Below are 15,507 nucleotides of genomic sequence, written 5' to 3' on the forward strand. Positions count from 1 at the left end.
TCTACATGGTGATTTGGATGAAGAAATGTATATGGAACAACCAGAAAGTTTTGTACAAGATCGCAACATAAAATTAGTTTGCAAGCTCAGGAAATCATTGTATGGCCTGAGGCAGTCTCGCAGACAGTGGTACAAGAAGTTTGACTCCATGGTGAGCTAGAACTTTATTATAAGTGAGTACAATTATTGTGTATACTTCAAGAGTTTCAGTGGCATATTCATTATCTTAGTTTTGTATGTTGATGATGTGCTTATTGCAAGCAAAAGCATGGAAGAGATCAACAGGGTAAAGGTTCAACTCTCTAGGACATTTGATATGAAGGATCTTGGAGCAGCAAAACATATCTTGGGCATGGAGATACACAAGACAGGAAAAATGGTAAGCTTTGGTTATCACAACAAAAGTACGTGGAAAGAGTACTTGAAAAGTTTGGTATGAACAGTGTGAAACCTGTTAATGTTCCATTAGCTTTCCATTTTAAGCTTTCTTCGGTTTTGAGTCCTAGAACTGATGAACAAAAGCAGCATATGTCTCACGTACCATATTCCAATGTTGTAGGCAACTTAATGTATGCGATGGTATCTACAAGACCTGACATTTCACATGCAGTTGGAGTTGTCAGCAAGTTCATGGAAAATCCAAGTGAAGAACATTGGCGAGCAGTGAAATGGGTGCTTCAGTATTTAAGAGGCACAAGTGATCATTGCATCATCTTTAATGGTAGTGAAGGATCAGTTTGTGGATATGTGGATGTTTATTATACAGGTGATTTGGACAAAAGGAGATCTACTACAGGCTATGTCTTTATTCTTGCAGGTGGAGCAATTAGCTGGATGTCAAAGTTTCAAGAAACAATTGCGTTGTCTACTACCGAAGTAGAGTATATCGCTGCGTCAGATACTAGTAAAGAAGCAATCTGGTTAAAGGGTCTACTTGATGAGACTGGAAAGACGCAGGAGAAAGTGAATGTATTCTGTGACAATCAGAGTTCTATTCACTTGGCTACAAATCCAGCGTATCGCAGCAAGACCAAGCACATTGATGAGGTGTCATTTTCTGAGACGTGATCGATGGCAGAAAAGTAGCTCTGATCTGAAAATGGGGCACTTAGGCTTCTTGTCTAATTTACAAGAACCTCTCCCACTTCCAAAGCTTTAAATATTCCCAAGTCTTTATGATTAACCAGTGCGGAAATAAATATGTGCTTGACAATATAGTGTATGCTGGTGTTTTTTTTTTTTTTAACTGTTTATGCGCTTTTAAAATCTGTTGTTTGTGCTGATATGTAAATACATAAAATAGTAAATAAAGCAGCAGAGACAATGCAACAATAAAACAGATACATGAATAGCAATATTAATTAGGAGTTCACCCAAAACTCTTGGGCTATGTCTTCGTGAGCTCTAGTCAACTTGACTAGGCTCTCTGGGATTATGGCAAAGTCCTTTTTACAAGCTCTTGGCTCAACTCCTACTGTTTTACACAGAAACAGTGGGTTTAAACACCGTTTATCCTTGGCTCTTGAAGCTCTCGGCTTTCTGGGCTCTCGGCTCTCGCTTTGGCTCTTGGCTCTGGCTCTGGCTCTGGCTTTTTTGACTCTGGCTTCTTTGGTTCTCTGCAATGTACAACTCTCTGGCTTTTCACTTGAACCCAAAGTGACTCCCTTGGCTGCGTGCGCTTCAACTTTTGCTTTCTACACTGCTTGTTTTTGTTGTTGCCTTTGCGCGCTGCTCTTTCTCGCCCTAGCTTCCTACGTTGGCTTAGCCTTCTACTTATGCTTGGTTTTAGCAACAACTCCAACAACAACCCCCTGCTTGTCTCTGACATTCATGGCTTTTAAGCCAACTGGCGCAATCCGTTCGTTTCAGCTCTCAGGCTCTTTGGCTCCCAGTCGCTATCTGCTCAAATCCCCTTCTAAGAATTTAACAATCACTTGTTAACGCTTCCAGGAAATGTGGATACCTGTTTCTGCAATGAAAGGAACCATCGATGCTTGAAATCCCCAGAAATAGTCGTTCCCTGTTTACACAGAGAAACACTCTAAAACACGGGAAAATTCGCCAAAACGCAGTCTATCGGACTTCAAAACCCATTAATTTCACCCTAGATTCCTTTCGAGTCCGCCTTTGGGTGCTAGTGCAATCCCCATCATTGATATACAGGATCCCTGATCCAACGATCCATATGCGATCTCGAGCGGCCTAGGAATACGGAGGTTACCCGCCCGAAAAGGCAGTTTTCCCCTCTCCTCCGCCAGCCACGCGTCATTCACTGTATGGGATCGGGCGAAGCCAGCCTAAAACTGCTTTCCGCCTAAGGCCTGCTCGAAATCCTACCTACGGAACTCAAATTTCATTAATCGTGCCTTCATTTCCCCTTCGGGTCTCGCAGTATCATTTTCGGGTGTTTTCCGTTGTATTTTGGAAAATACATTAAAACATTGAAAAATCTCGTCGGAGGACCTTATGGCGGACTTGACGTATTATAAAATATCGTTTAGAGTTTAATCGTGTCCGACCCTTTTATCGGCATCGGGGGTCGACGATCGTTGATCGCCAATATTGATGATCACAATGTCGCTCGGCCGGGGGTTCTGTGTATCGTCGACGTTGATTGCAATCCACCAATATCGGCGATAGCGATATCGTGCGTCACAGGGTCCTGCCTTTGCCTCGTGTCATGGCCACCACCGATGCCGATTAACCGATTTCAGCGATCATCATATCGCATCGGCCCGAGGGTCCTTACCTCTTGTTATGCGCGCAGGCCTGCCTCCAATCCGACCCGCCGACCCGATCATCGGAGGTCGCTGATCGAGGATGCCTTCCGCCCAACCTTAAGTCCTCCTCTTTGCTTCATGCGATGCGATTTTCCCTTATAAGGCCTTTTTGGCCTTTTTTAAGGGATTTTTGCCTCTTTTCCCAAAGAACAAAGGCATCTTCTTTCTGTAATAAGTTTTGCATCCTGAGTCTATTTTTGCCCATTCGAGTTGCAACAGATTCAAAATGAGACGATCTCTGTAATGGGGCTAGTTCCAAGAACTTCCTTGGACTTTTATTTTTCCTCTATGTAAGAGACCTCCCTAGGGTCTGCTAACAGATCTAATTTCTTCTGAAATTAAATGCGATAAGAGGCTTTAACTTACCTACTTACATGGATTTTAAACAAATAAAATTTTATCATTTACATTATAATCAACATAAATTAAGGTAAATATTTCATTCTAATTAACTTTACAATAGTAGTCTATGGAGGAATACCTGTACCGATGGCTGATGGAAATACCTTTGTCCTGTTGCTCCTGCTGAACGCTCCTCTTTACGGACCCAACTGGATTTACCTCTCAGCCAATTAGGAAATAATCCCTAGCCCAGGAAACCTCCACAGGTTCCTAAGGTCTCCAAAAACACAACAAGCCCAAACAATCACAACCAACCCCCACAATCATAAGCAAGACCCAACATCCCCCTTTCTCCCTTCCCCCTTCCCTTTTATACCCTCCTTCCCTTCTCCATCTCAACCACCTCTCATTAATGTCATTAACTTCTCATCCATCCTTATAGTTGACTTCTCTTCTCCCAAGTAAAGCTGGGAGTACATTTGGAAATGTGACATGAATATAAAATTGGGAATTTAATAGGAAAGGACCATGTCTTCATCCTAGTAAATGTGATGGTACGTTGGGGAATGTGAAATGAATATATATATTAATAATGAGTTGGAGAGGACCATGTCTTCTCCCAAGTAAATGTGAGGGTACATTGGGGAATGTGAGATGTATACATATATTTTGAAATAATGGAAGGAGACCATATCCTACCTAATATTCAATTCGAGAAGGTAAGTGGGGAATTTGAATAATGGAAATCATGAATTTTATATTAGACCAATATTTCTCAATATTTTCAGATAATGTACACATTAACAAAATTTGTAGGATAAGATTTAAGTGGGGCATTACACTCTATGAGGAACATCTTGACTTATGAATCTATCCAAAATCAATTTTGGATCACGCCTTCCCACTAAAAGAACTTTTGGTTTCCAAAAGATTGATATATTGATATGAACAGTACCTGAGAGTAACAACACCCCCTTCTTTCAGCCTCCATACACTTGACTTGCATAGTGCCTCTGAACCAAAGTTTCTGACCACTTCCCTTCTTGGATGGGCTGGTCTTCTCGAGAAGAACTATCTTCCTCCTTTCCTTTCTGCAGAACTTCTGCTGAAATGGTCACAGAAGGTAGTTTGAATTTCCCTGCTTTGATCGTTGATCCAAGGTGGCTCAAACAAATGTGAAGTGCACCTGCGCTACAAAACTTTCATTTGTACCTGTTTGAGAAGCTGCCAACAACAACTATTAACAACAACAGGCATACAGACAATAGTTGGATGGACTAAACTCCTACTTCAACAAAAGAAACAGATTTCACACCTTGTGAACACCTCCATGTCTTACACTTGCATACAACTGATGGACTAGACAACAAGCCCACAAAACATATCTTTAAAATAAATGACCCTTCCAGTCAAGCATGTAGAAAAGGACCATTAGGACTCTTTTCAAAAGATGAACATTTCATCATTATCTCCATCTTGGAGACCAAGTCAATTTTTCTCAAGTCAACATTACATTACATGCATGTTTTAGAACAAAGCAATCAACCCTTCAAGTCAATTACATATATATGTTTAAATACAAGGAAAACATCAACATCCCTGTGTTCATGCACATCATGCTCATGCATGCATTTCATCCTTCAGCTTTCACTTAAGCACACTGTACTTTCGAAGCTGAAATGAGATATAATGTTGCAGCAACAAAGTGAGTCTCCTACTCAACCTTTTTCCATTCACCATCTTGGTAGAAACCTGCGACTTGCATCTCATCAACAAGAAAGGCAAATAGATGCATCAATAGACATGCAATCTTAATTGGAAAAGAACTCTAACCATTTCTTACCAATCCAATTCAAAGGGCTTGCCTTTGTCTGCACATCAGCATCAACATGTGAATCATTTCGACACACATCATTCATGGAAACTTCCTTTCCATTTCTGCCATCTTTTCTTTCCACTTTCTTCAACTTTTGTGGAAGCATCGCTGGATTCAAAGTCCAACATTTTGCAGCGAGATGCCCTTGCTTATGGCAGTAAGTGCAACACGTGCATCCTCTTGACAACATGATTTTCCTTGTCCAATGGACCTTTGGCTCTTTGCTTCTTTTCCTTCAAAAGTTTCATGTATGTGGCAATTCTCTTCCAACATCTGGAAGCATGATGGTTATCCAAACCACAAAAGGAACATGTAATTCTTTTCTCATGTTTATATGGAAATTTACCATGCTTTACAAAATCAAAAGGAATATGATTAGAACCAGACTTATACCTACCTCTTTCACCTTTATTGCCTTCATGAGGAGATGAAGCAAATGAAGAAGTGGCTCCCTTTGGAAAACCATCACTCTCTTCAAGGCTGTTAGAGTTTCCACAACTCTCTGGTTCAAGTGTGTGCTTCTGAACACCTACATCCTACAAGTGATGTTTCAAGCTATTACATTCCTCCTGAACACAATATTCACCATCTGCAATGCAACTCCTTCTTAGAGCTATTTCAATGGCCTTCATGGCAGCTTTGGAACTCTCTCCATAAGACTGTCCATAGCCAAGACCCATATACTTAGGCCTTTCTTCACCCATTATTGGTTCAATAATACTTTGTGCATGATTTCCCAAGCCCTTTCCTTCATAACCCATCTTGGACATTAGCTTGGAACCTATGCCTCTAGTATGTTTTTCAAAAGAACCAATATAAGCATTCTTAAAGGAATTTGAAGACAAACTGGAATGATTTACCTCTTCTTCGAGTTGATACTTGACCAATGCTTCTTTGGCAACAAAGAGCTGTGACTCCAACTCATGCATCTTCTTTAGATTCATATTTGCAATATGAAGTTGCCTCTCCATTTCTTGCAATTTTTCATAAAGCATCTGCTTCTCTTCCTCCACGGAATTCAACTGCTCTCTAAGTATGCTGCTGTTCCATCCATCCTCAATACATTTCTCTCACCTTGCCCATCATAATGAACAAGTCTTGCTTTATGTCCTCATCAAAGAGTCTTGTGATGGTAAGGGAATTCGAGGATACACTTGTAGAAGCTGTCATTATACCAATGAACAAAGAACTTCAAACAAGATTAATAAAGAGCTTATTTTAGCGACCTTTTGCAACAAACCTCTTACGCTTTGATGACTACCTTGAGGTCCTTATGATAGAAGAATGCCTTCAGCCCTTCTTCCTATTTGTCCTTCCTGGACTAAGCTATCAATAGCTTCCCTTTCACTTCTACAAAGTCAAAGAATAGTCAGTTTGCAAACAAGCATACAATCAACCTCTGACTGTTTAAACACCTTTCAGACAAGCAATCTTTGCTTTGTCAATCAAGCATTCTGATATAACATTCTCTGAAGGTGGGGTTAACCAAACTTAAGCTCTGATACCACCTAATCTGAAAATGGGGCACTTAAGCTTCTTGTCTAATTTACCAAAACCTCTCCCACTTCCAAAGATTTAAATATTCCCAGGTCTTTATGATTAACCAGTGCGGAAATAAATATGTGTTTGACAATATAGTGTACGCAGGTGTTTATTTTTTTTAAATTTGTTTATGTGCTTTTAAAATCTGTTGTTTGTGCCGATATGTAAATACATAAAACAGTAAATAAAGCAACAATAAAACAGACACATGAACAGCAATATTAATTAGGAGTTCACCCAAAACTCTTGGGCTACGTCTCAGTGAGCTCTAGTCAACTCGACTAGGCTCTTTGGGATTATGGCAAAGTCCTTTTTACAAGCTCTTGGCTCAACTCCTCTTGTTTTACACAGAAACAGTGGGTTTAGACACCATTTTATCCCTAGCTCTTGAAACTCTTGGCTTTCCGGTCTCTCAGCTCTCGCTCTGGCTCTTGGCTCTAACTCTTGGCTCTGGCTCTGGCTTCTTTGGCTCTCTACAATGTACAACTCTCTGGCTTTTCACTTGAACCCCAAGTGACTCCCTTGGTTGCGTGCACTTCAGCTTTTGCTTTTTGCGCTGCTTGTTTTTGCTGCTGCCTTTGAACGCTACTCTCTCTCGCCTTCGCTTCTTGCTTTGGCTTAGCCTTCTGCTTATGCTTGGTTTCAGCAACAACTCCAACAACAACCCCCTGCTTGTCTCTAACATTCATGGCGTTCAATCCAACTGGCGTTTTTCGTTCGTTTCAGCTCTCGAGCTCTCTGGCTCCCGGTCACTGTCTGCTCAAATCCCCTTCTGAGTGTTTAACAATCACTTGTTAACGCTTTCAAGGAAGGTGGACACCTGTTTCCACAATGGAAGGAACCATTGGCGCTTGAAATCCCCATAAACAGTCGTTCCCTGTTTACACAGAGAAACATTGTAAAACAAGGGAAAATTCACCAAAACGCAGTGTATTGGACTTCAAAACCCATTAATTCCGCCCTAGATTCCTTTCAAGTCCGCCTTTGGGCGCTAGTGCAATCCCTATCGTCGATCTACGGGATCCCTGATACAACGGTCCATATGCGATCTTGGGTGGCCTAGGAATACAGAGGTTCCCTGCCCGAAAAGGCGGTTTTCCTCTCTCCTCTGCCAGCCACGCGTCATTCACTATATGGGATCGGGCGAAGCCAGCCTAAAACCGCTTTCCGCCTAAGGCCCGCCCGAAATCCCACCTACAGAACTCAAATTTCATTAATCACACCTTCATTTCCCCTTCAGGTCCGGCTGTATCATTTTCGAGTGTTTTCCTTTATATTTTGGAAAATACATTAAAACATTGAAAAATCTCGTCGGACGACCTTATGGCGAACTTGACATATTATAAAATATCGTTTAAGAGTTTTATTGGGTCCGGCCCTTTTATCGACATCGGGGGTTGACGATCACCGATATCGGCGATCACGATATCGTGCGTTGCGAGGTCCCGCCTTTGCCTCGTGTCATGGCCACCGCCGATGCCGATAGGCTAATTTCGGCGATCGGCATGTCGTATCGACCCGAGGGTCCTTACCTCTTGTTATGTGCACAGGCCTGCCTCCGATCCAACCCGCCAACCCGATCTTTGGAGGTCGCTGATCGGGGGTGCCTTCCGCCCGACCTTAAGTCCTCCTTTTGCCTCATGCAATGTGATTTTCCCTTATAAGGCCTTTTTGGCATTTTTTAAAGTATTTTTGTCTCTTTTCCCAAAGAACAAAGGCATCTTCTTTCTGCAATAACTTTTGCATCCTGAGTCTATTTTTTCCCATTCGAGTTGCAGCAGATTCAAAATGAAACGATCTCTACAATGGGACTAGTTCCAGGGACTTCCTTGGACTTTCATTTTTCCTCTGTGAGGAACACTTTGACTTAGGAATCTATCCAAAATCAATTTTGGATCAAGCTCTCAAGAAAGTCTATACACGGGGGAATTGTGCAAACATATTCACGAAGCCAATTACACTAGAGAAGTTGTGGTGGTGTTTGGCTTCTCTTGGCTTGCAAAACAAATGATGAATGGGCATGGACAAGGGATTAGAAAAATTGTTGTCAAGGTGGAGTTTGTTGAAATATGACAACAAAAATGTAATTATGGATAAATTTGTAAATTACTGTGAGTTATTTATTATACTAGAATTCATAACTAGAAGGAGTTATTGTAAAGGAAGAGAGGCTCTTATAAAAGTGATGAATGCTGGAAATAATGTAATATGGAAAATCATTCTTTGATTAATAAAGATCCAATCCGTTGCCCTGTGGATGTTTCCTTGACACAATTTTACCACGTAAAATATTGTGTTTACTTGTGTGATTCTTTGCGGTTTCCATTCAGTTTTAGTTTCATTTCTTTCTTGTTTAAGTTAACTGCTCATACCAACATCAATATTGGTCAATCCTATGTCAAAAAGGGAGCTCGAGTTGATGTTGGCCAATACTGAATTGAAGTTCCTATTCGAGATAGCAGAGATCAGGGAAAAGCTTTTACAAATAAAAGGATTTCAAAGTGCAACCAATGATTTTGGCCCAAACAAATATAAATTTGCCTCTTCATAACTCAGATAATTGAATAAACATTCCTACACCAATCTCCTCCAAAATAATTTCTATTGTAATAAATTTTTTATGTCCACCATATGTATGCGAAATAAGAACTTTTGCTGTAGTTCCAATAATGGTCAATAGAATGTCAAAAATAAAATTAAAAAATTGGGTGTTTATGTTGAACCAAGACTGAATTGCAGTTTTTATTTGAGAAAGCAGAGACCAAGAAAATGCTTTTTCAAATTGAGCAATTCCAAGAAGCTTTTGTCAATTGTACAAGTACTCTGGTAAAATCTTTGATCATATTTTCCCCCTTCTATTAGCACCAATATTTGGTTGGTCCATAGTTGAATTGACTAAAATAGTTAACACTGAGCGGCATAGAATAACTGAAAACCAGCAGCAGACCTTGCCTGCAATTTGTTATAAAAACATCTATTACAAGTCAGATTAGATCTCTCTGTCCACTCCGTTTCCACAACACGCAATAATGTACCCTTCACAATCATTTGGTATAAAGGAAGCCTTCCCTATGGGAAGGATATTCCATATGAACATATGTATAAGCTCATTAAACATGCTTCTGAAATGCTAAAGTTTTACACTTGCAAAATGCATTTGCTGTTTAAAAACAACACCTAATCCTATAAAATATAAAACACGAAAAACCCCATCAGACATGAAGTTTATTTTCAAAAAGCGCGCAAAAGGTGCCGAACTCTTATGCAATATGCATTTTGCAGATGTGTATAACAGAACCATATAACATCTTCAGGGATTGTTTGATTTCCATATTCCAATAATTAATGAGACAATTAGGGCCCTTCTCTATAGTCAGAATTGGAATAATTCCCAATAAATTATATGGACTTTTGAGGAAAGCAGACGCTCTTGATGTTAACCCCGTGCCAAAGTTGCAGCAATTTTAACTGGAATTGGATTAACCACGATGCTTCTTTCAGGATTTGAAACATCTATGCTGCCTGCATGTTGCACAAATTCTGCAGGTGACATTTGGGTGCCATGACAGATGCAAACTATTCTAACGTGACTGCTACTGTAACTGGATAAGATCCCACTGATTGTTATCCCATTTGGACCCACTCCCGTGGTTGTAACCCAATGCCAAGTCGGTAATGAAGCATTGTCTCCTGTTAACTGAGAACTAGTAGTTTCAGACTTCAAATTGGAACTACTGTCTTGAGCCAGAGTGTCATTTATGGATTTTTTAGTTCTTTGTTTAGTTTGTCCTTCTAAACTATGTGCAGAAGTGTCATTAATACAAGAACGTTGATTGCTGTCATTTGAATCAGAAACAAATGGTGAGGAAGTTTTACAGCATGCTTCAGTTGATCTTTCCTGAGAGGTTGCTATAGGCGGCATTTCTGAAGCTGATTTGGCTGTAGTGCAAGAGACTTTCTCCACTGTTTGTTTGCATTGAGCTGGTTCTAACTTATTAGATGTACTTCCTTCTGAAAATGACAAAATCTGACCTTGACCCTTGTTTACAGAAGGAACTCTCGACAAAGATTGGAAGCTCAAATACGATGCCTCAGTTGACTTACTCGATTGACTATTTGTATCATTACTACTTGCTCCTGCAAATATTCAAGGGGAACAAAAGATGTCACGTGTATTCATGAAAGAAAAGATGTTACTCTTAAATGCTAAACTGGGAGGAAAACATTAGCTCGGAAAACAATTCATCTAGTGTAGCCAATCAAAACAGCAAAGTGCTGATAAAACGCTGAAGCTGGCTAATGCTTTTTATAGATAAAGAAAAAAAAAATCTACTGTATGTGTTAGGAATATCTGGCTTTAATGACCAAAAATAAAAATATTCTCTACTGATGTGAGGACAATTTGTACATAACAATAACATGTTCAACTCATCATAGCTTTTGGATTTCCTTCTTTGGCTTCTCTTGCAATCCTCTAAGCCAATCCAATGACCCCAAGTTGGTACTGGTCTTTATAGTTTTCTTTTTAACAAATGATTTTAGGAATGTCTGGCAGGTAAACCTATTTCTCCTAACTATCCCTTCCCAAAGGTATTGAATGAATGCACCCAAATAGTATTCAGGCTAAGCTTTCACTCCCTGGAGTTCTTACTTTCAACACATTTTTGGTCAACAAGAAAGTCCACCACTTACTTCCATTAGAATACACGATGATAAGGTCCTGAAAGGTCTTGAGTTGTGCAAAGGTAATGTCCTGATCTTAGCTGAGCTATTCTACACATATGCAAGCACGCAAGCTAAGAAATTAACCTTACAAAGACCACACTGTACAAAAAAAACACAGTTCTTTCAACTACAGGGACTCCATATATTTTTCTTCTGCCCCCTATTTTGTAGCAGGAGTTTAAGAGATCGTTAAAAAAATGCAAAATAGTATGTCGTCAGTGGTCTACTTCTTCCTTTGCACACCGCTGGTATTGTCATTTGAAGATGGATAAAAGTTATTTCTACATCTATTATAAGGGGAAGCAAGGTGCATTTGTTAAGTCATCCAACCAAAAAGCCAGGAAGATTATCAGACATGGGGTTAGTTGGAAACCATATAAACTTCACACACTAGCTTATTTGGAATTTTGTTGAGAGGTGTTGTGCTCAGGACCTTTCTGCAGCAACGTGATGTAAATTTGCTGCTTCTACATGGTTATTGATTTAGGAAATCTTCACTTCCCTTTGTTACTGACAGTCTGAAGAGAGCAATTTGCGCAATGAATCGTCATAAAACCAATGGAGACTTTCACTATGTACTTTGTTACTGTCAGGAAGTTTAAGATCCTTTACAAAATGATAAAATATCAGACTAACTTGATGTTTTAGGCTTTCTTCCTATTTTAGCATATGTAAAGCTACTGGCTTATCAACAAAATCATGGGGAACAAATATTTTAAGGCCAAACCAAAGTGTTCATTCTGGAGATCAAAAGTGTTTTCCACCTTTAGGAACAGAGCCCCAAGATGAAAGCACGAATCATAATATATGTTCTAACACAATTCTTATGCTCTACATAGAAAAAGAGAAATCGCATTACCTTCGGAAGATCTGTTATCCTGCTCTGGAATCCCCAAAATCCTGCCTGATGATGTTCTAGATACATGGGAAACTTGCACCGATCCTGGCATTGGTGTCACTGTTACCTTTGCCTGTGGCATCTGTTGCCAATTTGGTGGTGTTCCAGGAACAGGTGCTTGGATCGGTGGAAAACCATGAGCAGAAACAGGTTGTACGACATTGGATACAGATGTGCCATTACATTTCAAAGGGTCGGAACCAGTGGTCTGTGTTGAAGATGCATAAAAGGGCATCATGTATGGGAAGGAAAAGGCCACTGGCATGGACATACACTGAGCATTGGTGGCCGGCATCTGGAATGGATAAGGCATCGGAGGTACGGATACAGCAGGGGCAGGATGCACCCCTGGAGTTTCACCATATACAGGGTGGCTTTTCAAGCTTGTGGCTTCGACTGCTCCCGCATTGGGGCCTGAGCTCTTATGCTCATTCTGAGAAGGTCCCTTGGACTCCTCTCCAGTAGCACAGCCTCCTGTCATTGGGCTATTGCTTTTCGTCGTGCCATTAGCCTGCTTGTCCATACATTTGCTACTTTCATTGGGAGCCGCAATCCCAATCTTGCAGGGAATGCCCGTCTCCATCCCTAGATCATAGGGCAAGGGATCCATAGAACATCCTCCCTCCTTTTTCTTTGCCTTCTTCTCCTTATCCGACCGTGGTTCAATCTCTTTGGCAACCCTATCCTTATCTCTTTGCAAGGATCTTTGTGCCTCAAGCAGATCTCTTCCTCCATCTTTTGGATCGATCTGGGTCTGATTTGTGTGGGGGATACATATATCTGGATTGAATACCCACTTGTTTCCCATTGCACTTATGGATGGAATTGTACTAGAACTAACAGGACAAAGTAAAGAAGCCCTGTTCTGTGTATAGGACTTACCTTCATCCCTTCTAGCCTTCTTCTGCTGTTTCTCTCCTCTCTTCTTCTTTGCCTCTTGTCTTCTAATGGCGTGCAGCTCTCTTTTCTTCATCTTCTCCAGGATCTCTTTCTGCATTCTGGATTGAACGCCGTCCTGCTTTGCGTCAGGGAATAACACATCAAGGCTCGGTTGCCTGTGAAGAACAGAAGTCGTGGCTGGTGGCACAAACCCACCACTGCAAGTCCTGAGGATTCTTTTGTGGGTCTCTTCATTCTCAACAATATTGAAGGATTGTGGCCAAGCTGCTGCCTTGACAGTAGTCGATCCAGTGTGAGGGATGGCCAAAGGCACCGTCTCCTTGAAGATGGCTGCACTACTCAGAGACCTCGAAAGCAACGGAGCCGAAGCTGGCTTATTGTCTTTCTGGAAATTCTTCCAACTCTCCAAGCATCTGCCTGAACTCAATTCAATTCCAATACCACCGTTGTCCCTGGAATCATCCCCATCTTTATCCACCGATGCATGAAAGTTCCCGAGGGCAAATTTTCTCAGACAAGGTTGCAGATTCTCAGATGGATATTTCCTCAAACTCGGTCTTTCCTTCTCCTTGTCCCTATTTTCCTTCGGTTTTCCCATGGATCTTCCTAGAGACAAATCCAAACTCAAGTCCAATTCTCCATGGAATTCCTCCCTGTCATCCTTCATTGAATTTGACTCGGAAAAATCTCCTTGGATTTTAGAGGCCCCATGATTCATTATATTAGCCATCCAACCAAAGTGTCCAATATCTTGCTACATCTCTACAAGCTTAAGAATCTCATAGTTTGACATTTTCGTGCTATGATATCACTTGGCCTGATTTGGCACAACTGTGAAATTGTGCTTGATTGATCTAATTCAGTTCAAAGCTTTTGCTCTGATACCACTTGGTCCAATTCGGTTCAGAGCTTGCTACTTGATGGCATGGACATTTCATCATGCATAGGCCATCTCGGATAGCTTGCAAATGCCTCGCCCGCTATCTTGACTCAGCTTACTCATTTGACACTGGTATGAAGCTTTCCTGTACCATCAAACAGGGTCCTGAAGAATCCTCATGAACTATGTTTGAGGTGAGATAGACTGTAAACACCTACTAATCCATTTTCAACACAATTAATCTAATCCGCTTCGGAAACTGGGAAATCAGAAGATAAGGGATTGAATTAGAATGAGCAGAAAGATATACGATACTTACCCAAAACAATAATCAATGACAGGAACACGAATTCTGTTGAAAATATCAGAAAACATCAATACCACCATTCCCCAGCACACTATTTTTTGTTTGTTAAACCGCTACGAATCTGCTACTTATGTATACCTTGTCATTCAAACTCTTCAATCTCTTGTTCCTCCCATGTGGGTAATGGAGATCAAAAACACACAGTAAAGCTCATTCCCACTGACAGCTCTAGATAAAACTTCAGCAACTGGGCCTTCTCAGCACGTATTGTGATTCCTTTTTTCACAGACCGGTGAAAACATTGCCAAGAACAAAAAGAAAGATTGATGTTCTGTTAAACATAAATTTCAGAAATAGTAATAATGTTTCAGAAAATCGTCGTTTGTTAACAGGAATTCCATTCCTGGCGAGCTCCAAAGCTGTGGAGTTAAAGTTAGCGGCAACTTTTTAATTCACCGCCAAATCTGGCGTCTACTCCGTACCGTCTCTCCGACTGGATAATGCATATTATATTCCAGTCAACTCATGACTGCCGGTTGGTCACCGGCAACTTCCAGCCTTTTCAATTTCGCATCAAATTCTGGAACCTGCCACGCCGGTTCCCCTCTGCATGTGCCCATTCCCCTGCGATTGACACGTGCTTAAATCACGAACTGGACCCACCGAGGGCTATCGATATCTGCCACGTGTAAGTCGCCTAACTGGACTGCACAACTGCCGGAACACGTTGGGACCCGGCGGCACGGAATTTTAGTGCACCGCCCGTGCCACCACGTGTCGACACGTCATCACTTTTCTTTTTGCTGCAAGTATTACTGGAGCGATGTTTATTAATAATTCTCATTATTTTATTATTATTGAATTTACTTTTGGGGATTTCTAATACTAGCACGCGGATCCAAACCACCGCTAAATCAGGGAAAGGATCTGCGTCACGCCCCACGTAGACCGATGCTTCTCCCAGCACGTGTCATCACTCGCATTATGTTTGAACGTCTGCATCAGGAGGCAGCTCTACAGCTGTGTGCGGGGCCCGCCGCAACTTGCGCAACTATTCTCGCCATGAAAGCGACGGGCCTTTCGTACCGATAGGCCTTCCAGAGCCGCAGCTACTGATTTGTGGCGACACGTGTCTGCATTTTCGACCCCCGCCCGACGCGGGGTTGATAGCCGCAGACGTGGATCTTCTGCAGACAGTGACAAATCGAAAGCAACCAGTCCTAACATTTCGCCACGTGGAGAGCATATCGCCGAGAA

The 15,507-nt window shown here is 41.3% G+C and overlaps 1 protein-coding gene across 4 annotated transcripts; it reads right to left on the reverse strand.

Annotated features, from left to right (window-relative positions):
• Nucleotides 1-9,465: 9,465 nt before the first annotated feature.
• LOC149211213 (uncharacterized) lies at nucleotides 9,466-14,671 on the reverse strand. 4 transcript variants are annotated; one of them, XM_089396964.1, is made up of 3 exons: nucleotides 14,389-14,671; nucleotides 12,125-14,202; nucleotides 9,466-10,677 (listed from the first exon to the last, which is right to left on the reverse strand). In XM_089396964.1, the coding sequence occupies exons 2-3, from the start codon at nucleotides 13,791-13,793 to the stop codon at nucleotides 9,977-9,979; spliced, it is 2,370 nt and encodes a 789-aa protein (XP_089253090.1). In that variant the 5' UTR covers nucleotides 13,794-14,202; nucleotides 14,389-14,671; the 3' UTR covers nucleotides 9,466-9,976. The 4 variants fall into 4 exon arrangements, with proteins under 4 accessions (XP_089253090.1, XP_089253092.1, XP_089253091.1 ...); XM_089396966.1 differs by having other exon boundaries at nucleotides 12,125-14,088; nucleotides 14,263-14,671; XM_089396965.1 differs by having other exon boundaries at nucleotides 12,125-14,157; nucleotides 14,263-14,671.
• Nucleotides 14,672-15,507: the final 836 nt, after the last annotated feature.

The sequence above is a fragment of the Pinus tabuliformis genome, chromosome 1_2 (genome assembly GCF_031772625.1).
Source record: "Pinus tabuliformis cultivar Carrire ecotype Pingquan chromosome 1_2, CPIR1, whole genome shotgun sequence".
Classification (NCBI taxonomy): domain Eukaryota; kingdom Viridiplantae; phylum Streptophyta; class Pinopsida; order Pinales; family Pinaceae; genus Pinus; species Pinus tabuliformis.